Genomic DNA, 23,221 nt, shown 5'->3' with positions numbered 1-23,221 from the left:
TTGTTGGTAACTGGTGTTATTGAACTGAGATGGGAATAATAAAATAAAATGACCATTTCTCATTCTACTATTAAAAATATCTGGGTTTTTGACTAAATAAATATTTAATAAACAGTTAGAAATCAATACATTATTCACCTACATAAAAAAGTGATTTGATTGTTTTTTTCTTGGACCAATCACAAAGTCTTTTCTTTAATATGCTATGTAACTTAAGAGTTAATAGCTTTAATGTCTTATTTTGTCAATGTTTTTTTAAACATTATTGCTATAACAACTGCTTCTCATTAAATAAACTTAAAAAAGAATTCAATAGGACATTCTGGTTTGCATTCTTCAGAATAATAATTGAACACACATAAATCCACAAATCTTCTGTTCCTTTCCTTCGCGGAAACAGAAAAGTGGATATATCAGTCTGAAAGAATCTCTCCTCTAAAGTAAGCTCACTATGGTAACAGCTAAAGGCAACTTTGAGCAACCAAGTAACAATGCTTTGCAATTACAGTACAGCGCCTAAATTCTTTATAGTTTCCTCATCTGCTGTTTGCTTTCCATTCAACTAGTAAACAGTATCTCCTTGTTCATACTGTGATTCCAACTCTTTATCCTCTCCTAATTTCAATTCTACTCCAAAGGCCTTGGATAGGAAGTCCTTTGGTCTCCCTCTCTCTTTCTTCCCCCCTCCCTTTCTTCAATTACCTCATACATGGGCTGGCAGTTTCTAGTCTAGGCATGCATTTGTTTAAGAAACACACCCAAGTGTAGTGTGCTGTGCTGTATATGGAAGCAAGTTCAGCTGTTGCTGGTTAGTGCAGTTCAGTTCAGAATGAAATGAAGGAGCTAGAAAACCATCTTTTCTGTTGCAGAAGGAAATTATTTAGATAAGTCTTTCTTTAAGCTAAAAGTGAGGGATATGTATTTGGATATAAACAAAATAACATAGAACTGTGCTAGCCAACTGTATTGGCACCAGGAGGAGGAAATATACAGAAAAAGCCTCTGAAGTTTTACCCTCTTTCAGAAAAGAGACATCAGAAGGTTAGTATCTATACATTTTCTTTGCTGTCAATATGCATGCATTTTCCCCCTATATTGGATAAGGATGAGATTGCTGTCACTATATACACATAGTTTAGAATTTATTGTACTCCATTGATTTTTATGATACTCCATTATAGAAAGTCATCAAAATACTATTAGTTGCATGCTGAGGGAAGAAGGTGTGGGGAGAGGATCTTCTTTTACACATTCTTTCCCCAAGCATAATTAGGGGGAAAAGAACCCACTGTAATAAAGCTTCCATGGTGAAATTGTTTTTAATGTTTTTGTTTTAGTTTAATGTTTAAAACTTTTTCTTAATAAAGAAAAAACTAGCAAGTCAGCAACTCTCAAGACTATTTCAGGCATATCTATTATTAGCATGAAAATCTGTAATTTAAATCTTCATTTAATTTTGTTCTATTCATGTACTAATATTGAGCCCCAAATTTTTGATCAAAAAATCATTCCATTTGTACTTGGAATAAACATGTATCCACCATACATGGTAGATTTAGATAATTTTAAGATTCAGTTATCTCTTTGCTGCTATAGGAACTCAAAAATTGCTAAATTAGCTTGCAAAAGAAAGTTAACCCAATATAATGTACTAATTATCTTGGCTCAAAGTTAGAGCCCATGATTGTTGAATACAATAATTTTTATTGTACCTAATAAAGAACAATACAAATACTGAAGTTTTCTTTGGCACAAAACCATTACCTTCTATGTTACACTGAGGTATATTGCTTATACATGTTCAGTTCTAAAAGCATTTTTTGCTCTTTCAGAGAGTAATGTTATATTAGACTAATATATGCACTGAACAGTTATTCTCAAGTTCTAATTTAAAAAGTTTGTTAAGCAAAAAGCAACAAAGTTCAGGATCTTATTAGAACACTTAACTGTGGAATCTAAGTTGCTGGAATCTATGGCACTCTTTTGCAACCTGGTGCGCTCTGGATTTTTTAAACTACATCTTTTGTCAGACCCAGCCAACATAGAAAACAACCAAATTGGAAGGTGGCAAAATATCCAGAGGACATCATTTGAAGCATCTGGTGTAGAATCACTGATATTCATGTATTGTATTTACCACTCTAGGTAAGAACTAAGGCAATAGTATTTCATTTTAACAATGAATGTATCAAAAATAATTTCAGAACTTTAATTTTATCAGTTTTTAACTAACTAAAATAAAGTATTAGATTGTTCTTCTGTACAATATAAAAGTTTTTATTTTGCTAATTATGTAATTTTTTAAAAATGACATTTTTATAAATAAATCTGAGTACTACTATCAGTTCATAGAAATTCTGTAGTTACAGTACACATTTTCAATCTACAATTTATTCAGTTCCGTATTATATGTGATTGTTTTCAAGACAATCAAGAGATGCATCATTTTAATGCTATATAAAAATAATGAGAAATGTACATATGAAATCAAATTGAGTGTTGTTCATCCTTTCGTTTAACATCTTATCCACAACTAAGGTTCTTGTATTTCCAAAGAAAATCAAATAACACATACTTTTTGTGCTGAAGTTGAAATATGTTAATATGTCTCTCATATTTTTTTCATTATCGCACCAACCTATTTTTATTAGGATCAATTTAAATAGAACAATTGTACTATATTAATACATTTTGAACAAATACCTTTTTGCCAACTATTTTAATAAGATTGGGTTGTTGCGTATTACTAACTCAATATTAGCAATGAATGACATTTTTAAAAAAATGGAAAAATAAAATCAATCCAATAAAGTAATTAAAGATACAAAATATTTATGGTATTCTAATCAAAGAGGTACTGAAAATAGCAAAGCATCTGTTTATGTTACTAAATTAAGAAAGTAATACATGTACGCATAAGCAATTGCTTGTTTTGCTTTGTTTTTACATTGTGTTTTAATTATCTCAAGACATAAAGGATGGAAACTTGAGAAACTATTACACATAAATTTCCTCAAACACAAAGAATATCAAAATATCTACAAGCAGTAGATTAAAAATATTTTTTAAAAATAATTCTGGAAAATTTATTCACAAATTGAGAAAATTTGCAATTTCTCTCAAGATGGCATGTTTAAGAAAGACTTTGCTTATGGAGGGCAAAATCACTTTATGTTTAAGGCCATGTGAAAAAAGAGAGCAAAATACCTTTCTTGGGAAAAACTTGTCCCACATACAGGTACTATGGCCAACAAAAAAGCACTGTCTGATAGCTTCTACTTGCAGAGAGATATGGGTTGAAGCCAATGCTGATTTATGCTAATTAAAAGATCACATGAACAAACATTCTTCTGGGTACCAATGAGAGCACAGCTTAAATCTGTGGCATCTATGGTAGCTGAATCTCAGAAATGAATTCAATCTTCAAAATATTTCTTATCTAAAAACAAACTATAAGCATACATTATTTTGTATAACTTGTCTGGAAGCTGGAAATGAGTTTAAATTGTTTCATGCTCAGAGGTAGATTCAATTTTTAATTTCTCAGAGAAAAATACTCAAACTAATATAGGAAATTTTTTAAAAAGCCCATTCTTAAATGATTATTTGTTTTTTTTTACCAATTATTGATTACTAATCTTCATTCACATCTATAGAGTAACTAACAAACTACAATCATTTCAAAGATTTCACTTTGCTACCACTTTAGAAAATAAGGAACACACAGTGGACTCCAGTAAGATATAGAAACAAACAGATTACCAATAATGTGGAACATTATGTTAAGATTCTCTTGCAAACAGTTAGAAATAGGTATCACTCCTTTCCATATCCAATTATTTTAATCATACAAAACATGAAAGCTAAGACAGACTATACACATTAACTCACTGCTTTTAGTAGCTGACCTTTTTAATGTACAGAAGAACATGTTTGCATGTTATGCATATGAATTAAATATTTGGAAAAGCAGACTATTCAATATGAACATTTCCTCTGCATTTGTAGAAAAATGTAATTTTATTGCTTTTAGTACATTGTTCCATGCAAAACTAAACTGTCACTCACAAATAATATTCAGCTGTAATAATATATGTTTCTTATTTAGCCATTTATTCCCCTCTCCCAAAAATGCAGCCCAGATGTTTAAACCAGGCTCTTCTAAGCAGAATTAATAATTACAATAAGGAGGAGATAGACCAGTTAACTCTGGGAAGAAAGTTCAAAAATCATTTTATGGCAAAATGGCTCACATGAAATGAGGTTTCACATGAACCTGAAATAATTGTTTCTGAAACAAATAGCTTTTTAAAAAATAAAAGCCAACGAACAACAAATTACAGCCATAGGATTTGAATTAGTCAGTGCAGTTGTTTCAGTTGCATAATCTCGTACCTGGTTCCAGGAAGCTGCACTATTATTTGATATTAATAAAATTTCTATTTTTACATGAAGTGCATTACACCGTAATACCGTAATTTCTAAATAATGAATCTATGGCACAAATCATTCTGCCAAAGTCTGCTAGAAAGAGAAATACACAAAGCTTAGGTGAGCAGAGTCTTAATGGATACTAAAGACAAGGGTACATTCATTGACATTAGTGGGCTATTATCATGGTTCACAATAATGGAAGGAGAAAGCAGCAGTCTAGGACAGTCACAGAGAATTATCAAATTTAAATGAATTCAATGCTCCAGGGTAGGTGAGTTATATTCCAAGGTATTAACCCCCCCCCACCCAGCAAAACTAATTGCAGAAGTGCTAACTGCAAAACAGATAGTCCTTGACTTATGACTGGTAGTTTAATGACCATAGCCATGACAGCCATGGAATAGGCATAAAACAACACACTGTCCTCCCCCCAGGGTGGTGCATTTTGGGTACCTGGCAATCTGTTTGTATTTATGACTGATTGCCAAATACCCTGTGATTATATGACTGTCATTTGCAATCTTCTCTGCTGGTTTTCCCAGAAAGTCAATGGGGAAGCTAACAGAGAAAGTTGCAAACAGGGGTGGAAGATTTGAGGCCCATTCTCACACTATGCTGACGGATTTCCCCTTCCATCTGTACAAATCTGGAGCTCAAAAACACTACCAAAATCAGCATTCAGAAGGGCCCTTACATTCAGTATTTCCAAAGTGGAGGAGAAAATGCTAACAAATACCATCACTCTCACAATGGTTAGGAAGACCCTTCTCCATACAATTTGAATAATGAGCCTTCTGAACCATAATGAGAATGGGGCCCACATGCAGGATAGAGCAAGTTGAGTGTAAGGCAAGTAGACAAGTATATTGGGGCGGGGAAAAGGTCTCTGTGTTGGTGGGCCTAGCTAGCTGACACCTCGTAACCCAGGGTAACTTTCTATGTGCCAGTGGGCTCTGGATCTCCTAGGAAAAGGGTGTCAAACTCAAGGCCTGCGGGCCAGATCCAGCCTGCGATGAGGTCGGATCTGGCCCATGCGACCATCCTAGAAACTGTAAGGGACTTTTGCCCGGCCCACACCATTCTGGTGTGCATGCACACAAGTGGTGGGTGCACAGGCCCAGTTCTCTGCCGCCGCATGCAGGGCAACAAAAGTAGTCTGTGGGACTATGGTAAAAAAAAAAATAATTCAGATTTGCGAAGCTGGAAGGTCTGAACTATTTTTTTTACCATAGTCCCACAGACTACTTTTGTTGCCCTGAACACAGTGGCGGCGAATGGAACTGGAAAGCAGGTTAGTGAAGAGATGTAGCTGCCCTGGGGTATGTGTGACGGTTTGGCATGGGTGGCCTGGCTGAAGGGCCCTCAAGTAAGTCGGTGTGGGGCAAGTGGGGCAGCTCTGCACTCCCTGCCTTGCTTCATCCTCCACCCCCTTACCGCCTCGCTTCGTTCTTTGCCACTACTTCTCCTTGCTCGCCGCTGTAACAGAGCAGGAGGCTGAGCAACGCACTGGTGCAGTGGCCACAAAGCAAGCTGGTGGGGGGTGGAGGACGAAGCAAGGTGCACCATGCAGCCAGGCCATGAACATCCTGCCTTGTCTTGCAGAAGCTCCAGCAGCCCCGTCCAGGACCCATGTGCGTCGCTCATCCTCTTGCTCCATTGCAGCGGTGAGCAAGGAGAAGTGGCAATGAATGAAGCAAGATGGGGGGTGGAGGACGAAGCAGTGCAGGCTGCTGAGAACAATTTGTTCAAACATCTGCTTTTGGCGCCGCTCAGTTTCCTATCCCACCCCCGCCAAACTGGTCTGGTGGGGGGAGATTGCCTTCAGCCTTCTCCACTACACCGTGAACAGAGGTTGAACATCTCCCAAGCCTCACCGCTGAAGGCAATCCCCCCCCCACCAGACCAGACCAGGTTGGCGAGAGTGGGGTGGGAAACCGAGTGGCGCCAAAAGCAGCTGAAGGCACACCGGCTGTAGCTGCCCCCACCGGAGACCCCTGGATTCCCTCCCCAAACCCACCTGGTCCCCACAGGCACCACCCACACGAGCGATGTCAAGCTGGCCATGCCTCAAGGCCACCCCCAGTTGGCCACGCCCACCCCACCCATGCCCCTCCCCCCCAGAGGACAACCACAATGCTGATCTGGCCCACAATGAAATAGAGTTTGATGCAATTTAGTTGCACTATGACTCCAGTGAACTGAATATAGATACCTGCCTTTCACACATTTTCTTTGCTGTGGTTAGCGTTACTGATAATATCACTACAATGTAAGAGTAATAGGTGAGACCGTTGGCACTGAAAAAAAAGACCAACACTATCTATAGCAAAAAGGAAGGATGAAATGATGTAAGAGAGAAAGGAATTAATTATTGCAAAATCGTTTTTTTCCTTGCTAAAATACTAGTTTTATGCATCAGTATAGGATAATGCTAGGGGTAGGGTGATGAGTATATCTTTACACTGGGTAAACAGTTAAAATACAACTGAATACTAGGAAGAATTTTACTTATGCTGATAGAGATGGAACATTTCACTTAATGTTGTTTGAAGATCATTTCAAAGAACAGCACTTTCACTGGAAAGCAAATCTCCACTATATCTTAAAAGGGAGCTAAATTATATCTTGTGTAAATTTAAATGCAAACAAGCAATTTTCATTTGGCATTACTTTTTGTATACAGAAAAAAAAACTAACAAGAACATAGTCTATTTGCAGTGAAGTTACCGTTTGAAATGTTCATCTGAAGTAGGCAAAATAATATTTAATACTGTTTGAAACTATTTTTACAGTAAAAAACCCCACAATCATTGCCAGATAAAAATAACTTGAATAATTAAGATGTAGAATAATTTATAGACTACATGACAGAATCTAATCTACCATAATTGCAATATCTGAGGTTAATAATTTTAACAATGGTATAAATATAACACAATTTTTACAAGATATTTTGGCATTCATTTTTTTAAATGCACTGCCCTTTAAATACATATAAAAGATCAATTCTTTGAATTCAAATAGTTATTTAGATGAAAATAATTTCAAAAAAGTTACTATGCAAATACCTGTCCATCTCCATATTCCTAAACTCTTCAAATATACAGCCTGTAGTACAGTAACCATTTTATATGGTAATATCCTATTATACACAGCAGCAGTAAAGTTCCTGTACCAAATTAGACAGGAGTTAGTGAAATGTTTTCCCACTGAATTACCTATTGTGTTTGTTCATGTCACTCAGAGTTTTCATACTGTAATATAGGATTACCTCATGCTAATGAGACACAAGTAGGAGAATGGATGGAGGAGGGAGCTTATTTATAACCTGAAAATATTCATGCTTGGTCTTTAATATGGAAACTAAACTTATTTTTTACAAGGTTACATTTTGTCATTCAAGATGAGTATTGCAAAATGTAAGATGATAAATCAATAGAGTTGCTAGTTATGTTATCCAATATTAGTAATTGTATGCATTATATCCTGATACCATCCTATAGTATTCAACTTATCCAACTGTTGTGACTTTAATTGATTTCTAATACTAAGATATTAAATGTTTCTGCTTTCCATACTTCTGCTAATTATAATAGTATAGCGAATAGGAGAGAATTAAAGCCTGAAGGACTGACAAACAATCTTTCTATAATTTTTGACGTGGCTTATTTTTATACTGATGCAGTCTTGGCAATACCTAAAATTGCCCCATTATATCAGCCCATCCTATCTGGACAGGTAGGGAAGGCGTGTCCCAGACCTTGTCAGTTAAAAAACTATGACTGTGACTGGCAAGCTCCTGGATTCAGCATTTTTTTTTGCTATTGCCCCCGCCCTTTGGAACATTCTCCTCTGAGAGGAGAGACAGGCTCCCACTGTCCAGGCCTTTCGGAAATATCTAAAGACCTGACCCTGCTGTCTTGCATGGGGCTCACAAAGGACTATGCAGCTGTGGGGCTAATTAGCACCCTGAAGGTCTTCCCTTTGCCATTTAACTTTTTAATGCTGAATTTTAATTAGTATTTTATTTCTATACCACTCAAGAGTCCCTCTGCAAGGAAGATGGGCAGTTTCTATATTTGATAAATAACATGTATTTTTCTCCATTTAGTTCAATTGAAAATGAAGACAGTCCCATGGATTTGGAGTTTCTTAATAATGCTATTATCAAATGGATATTATACAGTAGAGACTACGCTTAAAAAATCCTTTCCTAAACGAAATCCACGTTCTACAGAACAGGGTGAGGAAGGGAAAAAGTGTGGCTACACATTTATTGTTCCAGAACAAAAAATAACTGGACCAATTTGTGTCAACACTAAAGGCCCAAGTCCAGGAAACAAAAAAGATGAAATTACTAGAATGAATATTGAGAATTTGAAAGAAGTATTATTCAAGCAAAAGCGAGAGATTGATCTCTTGCAATTAGTGGTGGATGTGGATGGAAATATAGTAAATGAAGTAAAATTGCTGAGAAAAGAGAGTCGTAACATGAATTCACGTGTTACTCAGCTGTATATGCAGCTCTTGCATGAGATAATTCGCAAACGAGACAATTCACTAGAGCTTTCCCAGCTGGAAAACAAAATCCTCAATGTTACAACTGAAATGTTGAAGATGGCATCAAGGTACAGAGAGCTTGAAATAAAATACGCAGCGCTAACTGACCTTGTAAATAATCAATCAGTCATAATCACACTTCTGGAAGAACAATGTCTGCGAATATTCTCACGGCAAGATGCACATGGTTCACCGCCACTAGTTCCAGTGGTGCCTCATCACATTCCTAATAATCCACATTACAACCCTACACTGCTCGGAAGTAATGAAATTCAGAGAGATCCAGGTTATCCTAGAGAGAGAGATGTAAGGCCACCCCATGATCCAGTTACTTCTCCTACAAAAAGTCCTTTCAAGATTCCACCATTAACTTTAATAAATGAAGGTAAGCCTTTTCTTTTTAATTTGAACATTTCTAACAAATACATGTTTAAAACCTTTGTGATTTTTACCTAATATATCAAAACTTTTAAAAGCACCATCTATATGAAAACTATATAAGTAGCATTCTGAGCAATGAATCTAACATTTTTTTATAATGTTAAGGGAGACTAAGGAAGGCTCTCGTCTCCTTTATTTCCTTAAACTTGTCTAGCAATTTCAAGCAGTTACTTTTTTGCTGCTCTTAGGCAATACTATTAGTAGATCTGGGCTGTAAAGATCTGACGATCAATAGATGGCAGCAAGTTTATATATATCATTTTACTGTCATCTAACGGTTCTCTGGATTTTTATCAGAACAGCCCTATCCCAGTCTAGTATTTAAGCATTTCCACAAAAATAGAAGGGTTGTGTTTGATATATTTATGTGTGCAGGGAATGCCCTCTTGTGGCTATAAGTTTTTATAACAATTGAATCTTTATTTTGGTATCAGGCTGACATAAAGTAATAATATAGAAACTGTGAAAACAATTACAACATAAAACATATATCTAATACCTGTAAGGACAATAACTATAAAGCTAAAAGATGTAATGGTAACAGCTATTAGTCTTATACAAATCAAACCCTTAGCCTTCTAGAAAGTTAAAGTAGATTTTAGCTTTATGTGGTTATTAACTGCCCAAGGAGCTGCTGATTGTTCTACAGAGGAATTATTGAGTCTGTCATCTGCACCTCTATAACTGTCTGGTTTGGCTCTGCAACCAAACAAGACAGACACAGACTTCAACAGATAATTAGAACTGCAGAAAAAACAATTGCTACCTACCTGCCTTCCATTGAGGACCTGAATACTGCACGAGTCAAAAAGACGGCTGTAAAAATATCTACAGACCCCTCACATCCTGGACATAAATTGTTTCAACTTCTATCCTCAAAACCATATTATGCTTTCAATCTATTTGTTTTCCTACAGTAACAAAAACTAAATTTATTTTAAAGATTAAAGCCACAAATAGAGTAGTTCTTGATGGAAAAAAAAACTGAAATAGTAGCTTAAATCTTATCTAAGTCCTTTATTGCACTATTTGCAAGTTTGTTGTCAATGAAATTATTTTTTCTTGCCTGTTACTTTCTTCTAGAGTGAATCTCTTATTTGTCACAGCTAGCCACTTCGAAAGAATTCAAACAAGAATAAACAACAAACTATTCAAAATAAATAGCTGATATAAAGAATAATTTAGAAGGCAAAATGAATAATAAAATGAAAACAAAGAACCAAATAAAATGCTAGATCTAAAAAACAAAGGAACACAACTAGTAGTCATTTAACTCCATAGTGTTTAGATTTACACAGTAAATATTAATGAATGAGGCTACACAATACAGTATAAATCGTTCAGGCATAGCTGCCACTTCTGTGGGCATAAACCCTACAGAATTTCAGCATACAGAACTTGGTTAACCAATCATATACAAGAGTCATGTTAATGAAAAGGGCACACAATATAGATGTGGTGTCTGAAAACACAAGTAAAGTGATTTTGGAGTGAGTAGAGATATGAAAGGATAAACTAGGAGAAAATGAAGGGGGTAGCAGTTATCAGCAATCTACTGACATGGATCAGAGGCACAATACAAATAAAATTCTCTGTTTTTTGTCATCCTCTAAACCAGGAGTGTCAAACTAGCATCGTAATGTGATGTATTGTGACTTTTTTCCCCTTCGCTAAACCAGGCGTGGGCGGCACATGACACATCTGGCCTGCGGGCTGCAAGTTTGACACCCCTGCTCTTAACTCTTTGTAACTCTATGTGTTAGTATATAGAGTATGTTATATAGTTCATACATTCTTAGGGATGTTAATTAAAACTTTGTAGAAGTGTTTCTTGACAAGCTGATAAAATTATAAAGCAGTAAGCGAAGGGTCTTCCTGATATTTGATATAATTAAATTTGTTGCTGGAAGAATTAAATTTGTTGCTGGATGTTTTTAAAAATAATGTGATTAAAAAGCTGCTCAGGAGTGATTATATAAACATTATAATCACAGTTTATTGATTATACAATAAACACAGTTTATTCTTTTTATAGCACTCAGAATTCATAACAAACCTCTTCAGAGTCGTAACAAAATTTTACAATTCAGATTGAGATCCTTTACAGGGTTATAGGGTATGTTCGACAGAAGGCTAGATAATCCTCTGTTGGGGATAGTTTAAATGGAATTTATGCACTATACAGGAAGGTGGAATCAATAGTGCATATACATCTCAACTCTGATATTTAATCTTAAATTTCTGGAGTAGATCAAATCATTTGTCTTTTTTTTTTTTTTTTTACTTTAGAAGCCAATATATACAATGCTATGCAAATGCTGTGTTCCTATATTGAGTTTTCTATTTTCTCTACAAAGGAATCTTTGTCTTGCTTTGGTGTGATTCTTTGTTTCTTTAATTCTGTTCCACATTATCATAAACTAAAGAATTTTCAAATTCTTCTTCTAAATGTTCCCCTAATACTTTGTCTTCCAAATACTTTTTTTTTAAAAGTTAGAAACCCCTCAACCTGCAACCCCTCGTTGCAGCAATATGCCCCATTTTTAAAATCTTACATCATTTGTGTAATGTTTCAACCTTGCACTCTGGATTTTAGAAATAAAGGGAAAAGTTAACTATCCTTTACCTTTTTTTTTTAAACTAAAGGAAGGTTTTCCATAGTACAGGAGACTGAATAGAATTATCTTCAAGTAATGTTCATGAACTGGACATTCCAATTCTTTATTCCATAACTCCCCTACTCTTATATGTCTAAATCAATATATTCCATCAACTATTGTATTGTATATTTTATTTTGTTTAAAACATTTTGTATATTAGGCGCAGTTGTGTAGCACTAAAGGCTGGTGTTTCAAGTGTATCTGTTAATGTTATAACAATTGGAGCGCTATGTAAGTCCAATACATACATACATACATACATACATACATGATTTTAACTGAACACATTAACAAACTACACATTTTGAAAAATCATATTTGTTACATCTCTTTAAATAATTAATGTCATAATATTAAGTGCTCTAAGATATACATCCCACATTCCATCCACATGCTCAAGAAAAGAATGTTTTTACTGTTTTCAAGTTTAGATTCTCCCAAACAAGAACTGATGTGTACTGCATACAATAATTTCCTAAAAGTAACGTAAAAGAAGAATGCCAATCATTTTTGGACCCCAATACCTGCCTATTTTTGACAACTGTCATATATGCCAATTCCAATATGGCCCATGAAATCAAACTTTCAGTAACTAAAACTCATTCATTCACATAAGAAAGAAAATATACTTTACAGCAGGGATTTTTAAATTGTCAGTTATGACTGCACAAAGTATAGTTTATTTTTAAGCCTATCACATCTGTGCATGCTGTCAAAACTAACTTCTGTTTTGATTGGACAAGTTTACTATGCCTGACCACACAAAGTCCAGAACAAAACTTAGAATGAGTTTTGAGAAATAAGTAAATCCAGAAGTATATACTGTATTTGAAATAAAAAATGGGCAGACTCCCTCTTGTTTGAAACAAATGCAAAATCCTAAAGTAAAGCAGTTATTTTGAGATATCCAAGGTAATAAATAATGATTTAATCTTGGATATATTTTATTATTTAAAATAATAAATGTAATAGAATGAGTCATAGAGTACAGATATAATTATATTAATTTACTAAGCTTGAAATACTGCATATAAATTGTTAATTTTTAAAACACATTTAAGATTATATTTAATTAACAGTTATTTCACTTCTAAATTGTTATGAATGAATATATATATTATTAGCAATCATGTCAATATTAGTAATCTTCAAGAAGTTTGAAAATGCTAATTATACAAGTTGTCAAGGAACAGTATGTAAAAAGGAAACAATGTCTGTTACCAAAGAAAACATAATGGTATTTAATGTCTCTTTTATACATATCAGTATACTAGTGAAAAACAATGGATATTTTAAAAATGCTAAATTGTTTTCAAAAGGCCCATTCAAAGACTGTCATCAAGCCAAACAAACCGGCTATTCCAGCAGTGGGATTTATATGATCAAGACTGAAAACAGTCATGGACCAGTGCAGTTATGGTGTGAGAACAGCCTTGATCCTGGGGGCTGGACAGTTATTCAAAAAAGAACAGATGGTTCAGTGAACTTCTTCACAAACTGGGACAATTATAAGGTAATCATAAAAAAATATCCAGGGGGCAATTTACAATGCACTGTTAGTACAGTTAGTCATTTACTTACAACCACAATTGAGCACAGCATTTCTGTTGTTAAGTGAGACATTTGTTAAATGTATTTTACCCCAATTAATGACCTTTCTTACCACAGTTGTTAAATGAATCACTGCAGTTGATAAATTAGTAATCTGGTTAAGTGACTCTGTCTTCCCCATTGACTTTCTTGTCGGAAGATTGCAAAATGTGATCATATGACCTTGGGACACAGCAAAGGTCATAAATATGAACCAGTTGCCAAGCATCTGAATTTTGATCAAATGATCATGGGGATGCTTCAAAGCAGTGGTGAAATCCAATTTTTTTTACTACTAGTTCTCTGGGCGTGGCTTGGTGGGCATGGTGTGGCTTGGTGGGCGTGGCAGGGGAAGGATACCGCAAAATCTTCATTCCCACCCCACTCTGGGGCCAGCCAGAGGTGGTATTTGCCAGTTCTCTGAACTACTCAAAATTTCCGCTACCGGTTCTCCAGAACCTGTCAGAACCTGCTGGATTTCACCCCTGCTTCAAAGGTTGTAACTGTGAAAAATGGTCATAAATCACTTTTTTCAGTGTTGTTGTAACTTTGAATAGTCACTAAATGAACTGTTGTAAATCGAGGACTACCTGTATAAACTTTCTTCATTTTGTTACTCTCTCAATTTGCTGGATTACAACTTTCCTATTAATGACCACAATTTGTGAGATTCCAATATATATGCAAAGCACCAGGAACCAGACAGCTAGCATATATGTAAAGAAAAATAAAATCTATGTGGAATTATTTAAAGGTATGCCCACATAGGATAATTTTCTGTGCCTAGTTTAGCAATTGCATAGAAAGCATCAAAGATGTGGCACTTCATATAATGTACAAATCATTACTGTATAAACTATTCTTACTTCTCCTTCCTGCTAATTTTATGAAAATCAATATTGTGATTCTTTGAGTAGTGTCTTACTTCTTGATTCTGTTAAGGAGAATTATTTATTGTAAATTTCATACAAATAAATAAAGGATTGGATTTGTTTCAGATCACAATCCTGAACAGAACGATCTGGGAAAATATGCACAGGATTATGTTGTTAACTGGGCATGAGAGTTTTAAATTATCATTAACAAATTATGCTTTTATTTTACAACTCTTCTTTGTCTACAACAGGGGTGTCAAACTGAAGGTCAGATCCAGTCCATGCGGCCATCCTAGAAACTGTAATGGGTGGGCCCACATCACTTCGGCCCGGCCCATGCCACCCCTGCATGCATGTGCACCGGAGGTGGCGGGCGCACACGTGCACAGGCCCAGTTTGCTGCCGCATGCAGGGCACAAAAGTAGTCTGTGGGACTACAGTAAAAAAATAGTTCAGACCTTCCAACATCATGAGGTCTTTTCTTTTTTTTTTCTCGTGTGAAATTGGAAGTTCTGAACTAATTTTTTTACCGCACTTCCACAGACTACTTTTGTTGCTCTGCATGTGGCAGCGGTGAACAGAGCTGGAAAGCAGGTTAGTGAAAGGATGTAGCTTCCCTGGGTGAGGTGGGGGTGACAGTTTGGCATGGATGGCCTGGCTAAAAGGCCCTCAGGTAAGCCGGTGTGGGGCTCCGCACCTCCTGCCTTGCTTCATCCTCCACTACCCCCCACCACCTCACTTTGTTCTTCTTTGTTCTTCGCCACTTCTTCCCTCTTTCTCTCTCCCAACAGAGTTGGATCAGATCACTCTCTTGCTCTCCCTCCCTCTCTGCGGTGGCAGTGGCGGCACTTTAGTGCCTGGCCAGCAGGGCGCTTCTCACTTGGCCGCTTTCCCTATTTCTTCTCCCTGCTCTTCCTCAAGACAAAAGCTGCACTTTTCATCTGTCCATTGCAGCACAGCAGCCAGGATTTACTTTGACAGTGGTGGGGCTTGGGGGATGGTCAATCCCCATTCATGGCACAGTGGAGAAGGTGGAATGCAATCCCCCATACCACATCAGACCAGCCTGGCAGGGGTGGGATTAGAAACCAAGCGACACCAAAAGCAGCTGAAGACATACCGCTATAGCTGCCCCGCTCCCTGCCTTGCTTCACCTCATCCCATGGGATGAGCATCCCGCCCCATTCATCGGAGACCCCTGGATTCCCTCCCCAACCCCGCTCAGCTCCCACTGGTCACTCCCAGGCCACTCCCACCCTAGCCACACAGCTCGTCCCGCCCCTGGAGGACAACCACAATGCTGATCCAGCTCTCAATGAAATTGAGTTTGACACCCCTGGTCTACAACTAACTGTTTAAATGACATTGTGAAAAAGCCTCTTCTCCTTAGAATGGAAAAAGTATTCTTCTAAGAAGGACTTTGTAGTTTGCTATCAAAAAGTAATGTACAAAATGTTGCTAGCATATATACATTAGACATGGGAGAACAAAGGGCAAGTTGTGAAGATGCTACAAGAAATAAACAATTTATCTGGAGCAGAGCATGCTAAGAAATACTCCTAGAAAATGGATTGGCTGCAAGAAAAAAGGAAGTGCAAAGCAAAAATACTGGCTGGATTCTCTTTCATATTCAAATTCACCTTCATTAATTAATAATTTTATCACTATTTTCCATTCATAAATCAAACACAGTGAATTTTCTTCATGATGACTTCCCAATGCTTAATTACAAAAATCATATTTACTATTTAATATAATTTCCCACCCATTTACCTGCTAATCTATTTTAATTTATTAAAATGATTTTAATCAAATCATTTTTCCATGACTGATATAATACAAATATTTTTACTACTACTAATTCTAACAATACTAAGAATTCTCCCTCAACCAGTATGGACAGGCTATAATTTCTCACAATCAGTGGTTACTGGGTGGATGCATAAAAGTTAATTAATTTGCTTTTAGATCTTGAGGTATCTGTTAGTAAATTGGGAGCACGCTGCTTCATTGTCAGAATCCAGTGGTGAACAAAATTCTAGAAACCACACTTAAGTCTCACACTTGCATAATGTTTCACGCCCTCTCTATCTTCACACCCTCTCTATCAAAGAGATGGAGAGAAGATGATAATCAATGTGTCTATCTGTGAACTTTCCCCAAATCAGTATTTATGGTCAAAGGTGAATTAATTATTAGATTTTTCCTTAATACTTTTAGAGCATCAAAGATATATCTATGATATATTGATTATATATTAAAATCTTCTATATGAGAAATGGAAGGCAATTTATTCAACTTTCTGCTTTGTTTACAGAAAGGGTTTGGAAACGTTGCTGGGGAATACTGGCTCGGACTGGAAAATATTTACTTGCTCTCCAATCAGGATAATTATAGACTTCTGATTGAATTAGAAGATTGGAGTAATAAGAAAGTCTATGCAGAATACAGCAGTTTTCGATTGGAGCCAGAGAGTGAATATTATCGACTACGTTTAGGCACATATCAAGGGAATGCTGGTGATTCCATGATATGGCACAATGGAAAACAATTTACAACACTGGACAGAGACAGAGATATGCACACAGGTAAGAATTAGTACTGTTTAGATCTACATACTTATTCTGGTTAAACTGAGGAAATAATTTGATGAAACACTGGGAAGATAAAGGACTTTGCAAAATAGTACTCTGTTTAACATAAAAATATCTTCAATTAGAATGATCCATAGACATGTACAAGTAACTTGTATCCTACTTTTGGCAATAAAAAAAACATATGCTTAGATTTAGGATTTACATTAAAGGTAAATACTGGGTGAAAAAGCCTTTTTCTCATGGGAAAGTAACTGTTCTGACTATGTGAAAAAGGCAAAAGATTCATTTGATCTGTAGAGAAACCAGAGTATTGGATCTCGAAAAAATTTCTGGGTAGGGAGTGTGATTTCTACTTAAAGTTATTTCTTTCAGAAAAGGATTAAAAACTATCTTCCAAGTCTTCAGGTTCCACGTTTTGTGCTACTAATTATACAATGCACTGCACCATTAGGTTTGGAACTTCTTATAACATTTTATTATTATTATATCTGTCCTTGATTTTTTAGAACTTATTTTACTTACTATTTTTCTGTTTTATATGTATGTGTAAGCAACAGTTCTGCCATTGGTTATTTTATTGCATCTAGCTCAGTGGTGAAATCCTCTGCGGATTGCTACCAGTTTGCTGCCCGGGCATGTGCGGTGTGTGCCAAACCCATGCTGCATATGTGCATGCACAGTGCGCACCAAACACATGCTGTGTACACATGCGCAGTGCATGTCAAACACTCTGCACATGCACGCATGTGCAGTGCATGCCAAATGCACACTGTGTGTGCACGCAAGCATAGTGCACGCCAAATGCACACTTTGCACGGAAAAAGGAGACTTAACAAGGTAAGTAGAACAGCGAGTGGGGGGAACAGCTATGCCACATGATTTAGATTTGCTAGAAAGCAGGATTTCCTGCTTTCTAGCAAATATAAATTGCGCAGCACAGCTGATCATCGGAAATACCAGTTCGGATGAACTGGTAGTTTTTTTTTTACTACTTTTATCACTAGCTTTTATCACTACCGGTTCGCCCGAACCAGTGCAAACCGGTAACATTTCACCCCTGATCTAGCTGTAATAAATTGATTGGCTGTGTAAAAGTATATCATACTCAACACAATATATAAAACTATACAGAAAATAAGCTTTCTGGTGATCTGATTTTCCTGAAGATTTGGTTTAATTCTTTGAACTTATAAAGAATTGCAGATGCTTATACAGAATTGCGCTTTGTAATATTGAGTTTAATTCAATAATCAAAAGTAACTTTGCAACTGTTAATAGCCAAAGAATATATTATATGATTTTAATTTTACCTAAATGCTAAAGATACTTTACAGATCATTTAGTTGATCATAAAACTTGCTCTACTTTTAAAGAATTATGGAAAAATAATTCCATTATTTTCTATTTTTATCTAATACTTGTCCTCTATAAGTAGGACAAAACAACTTATAGAGACTGATAGAACAAATACACATGTATTCATTAGGAGCATTCCTTTCTTTTCTCAAAATATAATTACCAGATATAATAAATTCCTCCTTATTTGAAAATGACAATAAGCTTCCATAAAATAAATGGAACATAGGAATCATTATCCCTTAGTACCTATACAATGCATTGGAGAATTCTATTCCAGCACATTCACTAGCTGTTAAGTTCTATTCCATTTCTTGTTTGTGCTACCTCACTAAGTTATTTTACTTAATTGACACAACTGCTTTTTTTCTCTTGCTACTTCTTTTCATTTTAATGGCTCATTCGCCTTCCCTCTATGCTAAATACTATAATGAGAATGATGGAGACAAATATTTGAAGAGGGAATTACTTGAAGGTTTTTTGTAATTGTTTTCCTCATTAAGATAAAAATTACTTCATCTGAACCAACAGGTCTTCATTAAAATTAGGATTTTATAAGTACAGTTGGATGATTCTCTAAAATAGTAACAATAGTGTCCATGGCCAAACACTGGAGATAAATCTGTTAACAAGCTGGCTTTTATATTAAGTAAATTACAAAGAATATGTTTTGTGATGTGATGTGAAATGTATCTTAATGTTTTGCTTTTATCTGCAGGAAATTGTGCCCACTTTCATAAAGGAGGTTGGTGGTACAATGCTTGTGCTCATTCTAATCTCAATGGAGTATGGTATAGAGGAGGACACTACAGAAGCAAACATCAGGATGGGATTTTTTGGGCCGAATACAGAGGAGGTTCATATTCACTGAAAGCAGTTCAGATGATGATTAGACCTATTGATTAAGACTACAAAAATGTTTTTTAAAAAATAATCCTTGAGTTTGATGCAGATGTCATTTTTCAAGATCTTTGGAGAACTCTACCAAGTATTTTTTTTAAATCCTCACTATATTATATATGTTACCATAATTATATACATTTTAATTACAGAGCAAAACTGAAGGCTGCATTTAAAATAATTCTGTATTCATATCAGATATGAATATTAACTGCAGCTATTAAACTTACCAGTTTTTCAAGATCAGGAGGATAAATTAATAGATGTAAAATGACTACATTTTAAAGCTCAAGTATGAAACATTTTTCTTATGTGTTAAATAGCTAAATCAATTCATTCTCATATGATTAAAACTATTTCAGTTTTTATTTCAGAGACCTGAATGTTAAAAAAAAACTGTTTTAGAGATCCTTATAGACGAGACAAAAGAATTGGAGAGAAACTCTAGTTTTGCAAGTGTATTTTGCATCAAATAAAGTACTATCATTTCATTATGGCAATTGTTACTAGATAGTCCTCGAATTACAATGGCAATCGGTTCAGGAATTTCCATCACTAGACGATGCGATAATAAAGTATGGTGTCATGTGACTACATATTTTAAAATGGCAATTCCCGCAGTTCCCTGCCATCATTAAGTGAGGATCATGAGTCCTTAAGCGAGCAGCTCCTTGTAACTTCCTGCTGGCTTACAACAACCAAAGTCAGTGGGAAGTGCTATTAGCCATAATTCAGTGTCTGACTCCAACCATGAATCTGGTAATGTTGTTCCAGCTGGCCTGTGCTTCAGAACCGTCCGACTCAGGAACCAGTAAGCCAAGATTCAATTATGGCTGATGTGTCACAGGTATCTCCTGTTCCCAAGTCCCAGATCTAGGCTCATACAGAAGTGAGCAAAGCAACATTTCTCTATGAGGCTTCTAATGAAACAAAGGGCAAAGCATGAGTAATTGCAGTCAGCAGGTTACAGACAGATTTGATTAGTTCCTGAGCTTGCAAGTCCTTGTTGGAAACAACCATTTGGCTATCCAGCTCTTGAACCATGTTTCTGCTTCTTGCTTGTGACTCTTGGCCTTTGGACTGGCTGACTGCCCAATTTGGCATCCTGGATCTTTTGGAACATCTCTGGACTATGCTGTTATTTCTTTGACTGTATTTGGCTCCCTTCAGGCAAGCATTCTTTATTGGGCATTTGAATTTCATTTCTGTCTGCTACTATCTGCCTAAACAGCAGTGAATATTCCTGCTTCTACAGTACTCTGTTTTTGCCTGTGTGTCAGCAACCTTAAAAAAGAACAGGAAGCTGACCTGAGGTTGCAAATTCCAGGCAGCTTGCAAGCAGATAGGCAGGTAAGTGGCTGCTGCTGGATGGAAGGAGATGTGCGAGTGGTAAGGGAGGCATAGTGCAAGTGTGGAGGGGCTTGGGATGGCAGCTGCTGGAAGAGATGATAAGGGAGCCACAGCAAGGGTGGGGAAGAGCTTGGGGTGGCAGCTGCTGCTTGGGAGAAGGGGCACAAGTGGCAAGGACACACCATATGACGGCTGAGAGTCCCAGGGAGGGTCTGCCAGAGTGTGCAGATGGCTGTTGAGGTGCAAGTACAGAGAGGCTGGGAGACAGTGCACTGGTGAGGCTTACCCAAACAAGTTGTGACCTTCTCTGCCAACTTCCCTGTTGATGTTGCTTATGGGAAGCAGGCAGAAGGTCACATATAAAGATCATATGACCTCAGGGTGCTGCAACTTAACTTTGTTAAGAGCCAATTGGATCCCCTAAATCCGTGATGGCGAACCTGTGGCACACGTGCCACAGGTGGCACGCGGAGCCATAACGGTGGGCACGCGAGCGTTGCCCTAGCTCAGCTCTGGCGCGCATGCACACGCCAGCCAGCTGATTTTTGGGCCTTCCGGGCCCACCAGAAGTTGGGAAACAGGCTGTTTCCAGCCTTTGGAGGGCCTCTGGGGAAGGGAAGGCCCGTTTTTTGCTCTCCCCAGGCTCCGGAGGCTTTCTAGGTCCTACTGGAAGTCAGCAAACAGACTGTTTCCAGCCTCCAGAGGGCTTTCGGGGGGGGGGGGGGAAGGCCGTTTTTGCCCTCCCTAGGCTCCAAGAAAGCCTCTGAAGCCTGGGGAGGGCAAAAAATGGGCCTATCGGGCCGACCATGCCATTGTGTGCCAAAAGTGGGGTGATCTTGGTGGGGTCACGTGGGCATGTGCAGGGGGTGGGGTGCATTGAATTATGGGTGTGGGCACGTGCACGCGTGACCCCCCTGCGCTCCTCCCACTTTTGGCATGCAACAGCAAAAAGGTTAGCCATCATTGCCCTAAATCATGATTCCATTATCAGGAGGGTGCTGGGATGGCCAGACATTAAACGTCTAGTTGTAACCATCATTTTTTCAGTGCTATCATAACTCTGAATAATCACTAAACAAGTGGTCATCGTTAATTGTGGACTATCTGTATTTTACAGCACAATTTTCTTAAGACATGGAAATCCTACTTCCTCTGGATCAGAAAGTACACATTATTTTGAAAGACAAATCCAAAATTGGTAGCACTGGTACAGTGGTGGATTGCTACCGGTTCGCCCCGGATCGGGTGAACTGGTAGCGGTGGCAGTGGGAGGCTCTGCCTACCCGCCCAAATGCTTCTGCACATGCGCAGAAGCATTGCGCACAAGCGCCCACGAGCAAACCGGTAGCGACAGGTTTTGAAACCCGCCCCTGCATTGCTACAACACTGTACATTACTGTACATTAGACAAATGTTATTAATCCTATGTTACAAATTGGAATTAAGATTTAAGAAACAAAGTTATGTAATTAAAGAATGAACTATTTCAGGAGTTACAAACTGCTTAATTTATATTTTTAATAAAGTTCAATGTACTAGACATGTTCTGTGAAATTGATTTCAGTAGTATTTAATGACTGAATAATGTGTTAAAAATATGTTATAGTTAGAATTAAAGTAAACTGAGACACTATGTGACTGGACTAATAACTGTTTTTATGATAGTTGTAAAGAATATACCATCTATTAGTTTTAAAATATTCAAAATAGTCCAGTACTACGTTCCAGGCAATGGGGGACCTCCAAAATAGTATTTCCAATCTCTTAAAAGCTGCTATTTAATTCAGCAAATCACACAGCCAAATAGTTTTTGTAAAAAAAAAATTTTTTTTTGACTCAACTCTCCTAAATATTAAATACCTAAATATTAAATATCATTTGTAATGGTAAGATTGATTACATTAGATGTTTTTATATTCATTTTAGTGTATAGGTAGTTCTTTTACAACCACAACTGGAACCAGTATTTTGGTCGTAAGTTGTTGTGGTTGTAAATTAAGACAAATGTGACCGGACTGAATTTTACAACTGTTTTTATGACAGCTGTAAAATAAGTTACAGCAATGCTGGAAGCATTGTTAGAGACCCCACATACCGACTTCATGGTCTGTTTCTGTTGCTCCCCTCTGGGAGGAGGTTTCCAAGTATTTATAGCAGGTCTACCAGATTCTGTAACAGTTTTGTTCCTTATGCCATCTGCCTTGTAAATTCGCAGGATTCTTTTTTTCGCCATGTATATTTATACATTCGAACTAGACTGTGGTTTTTCTTTGTGTCATATACTAGTATATGTGTGGGTAGGTGAGTATATGCCTAATGGTTATCTTTTGAGAGCTGAATGCAATGAAATTTCATTTTAATGTATGCTAATTAGTGTACATTTAAAGTGACAATAAAGACTATTCTATTCCATTCCACTCCATTCCATTCCTCTCCACTCTATTCCTCTCCTTAATCA

At 36.8% G+C, this 23,221-nt stretch overlaps 2 protein-coding genes across 4 annotated transcripts in view; one reads left to right on the top strand and one right to left on the bottom strand.

The window, feature by feature from the left end:
• RALGPS2 (Ral GEF with PH domain and SH3 binding motif 2) overlaps positions 1 to 23,221 on the bottom strand; it is an 86,706-nt gene that overhangs the window by 23,927 nt on the left and 39,558 nt on the right. The gene's annotated exons all lie outside the window — the stretch shown is intronic.
• On the top strand, positions 756 to 19,615 carry ANGPTL1 (angiopoietin like 1). Of its 2 annotated transcripts, XM_070939242.1 has the most exons (6): positions 756 to 1,041; positions 2,031 to 2,145; positions 8,546 to 9,379; positions 13,415 to 13,608; positions 16,878 to 17,148; positions 19,232 to 19,615. In XM_070939242.1, exons 3-6 carry the CDS (start codon positions 8,557 to 8,559, stop codon positions 19,417 to 19,419), a joined length of 1,476 nt encoding a protein of 491 aa, XP_070795343.1. In that variant the 5' UTR covers positions 756 to 1,041; positions 2,031 to 2,145; positions 8,546 to 8,556; the 3' UTR covers positions 19,420 to 19,615. The 2 variants fall into 2 exon arrangements, with proteins under 2 accessions (XP_070795343.1, XP_070795344.1); XM_070939243.1 differs by lacking the exon at positions 2,031 to 2,145.

Source organism: Pituophis catenifer, unplaced genomic scaffold (genome assembly GCF_029215685.1).
Source record: "Pituophis catenifer annectens isolate HBS135680 unplaced genomic scaffold, rPitCat1.0.hap2 SCAF_3, whole genome shotgun sequence".
NCBI classification, from domain to species: domain Eukaryota; kingdom Metazoa; phylum Chordata; class Lepidosauria; order Squamata; family Colubridae; genus Pituophis; species Pituophis catenifer.
This window is presented reverse-complemented; position numbering and strand designations above follow the sequence as displayed.

Excerpts from the sequence above, each read along its gene's own strand:
- ANGPTL1 (XM_070939243.1), top strand. The coding sequence starts at position 8,557 with ATGAAGACAGTCCCATGGATTTGGAGTTTCTTAATAATGCTATTATCA. Across the intron at positions 13,609-16,877 it reads CAAACTGGGACAATTATAAG|AAAGGGTTTGGAAACGTTGC; the intron begins GTAATCATAAAA and ends CTTTGTTTACAG. Across the intron at positions 17,149-19,231 it reads AGACAGAGATATGCACACAG|GAAATTGTGCCCACTTTCAT; the intron begins GTAAGAATTAGT and ends TTTTATCTGCAG.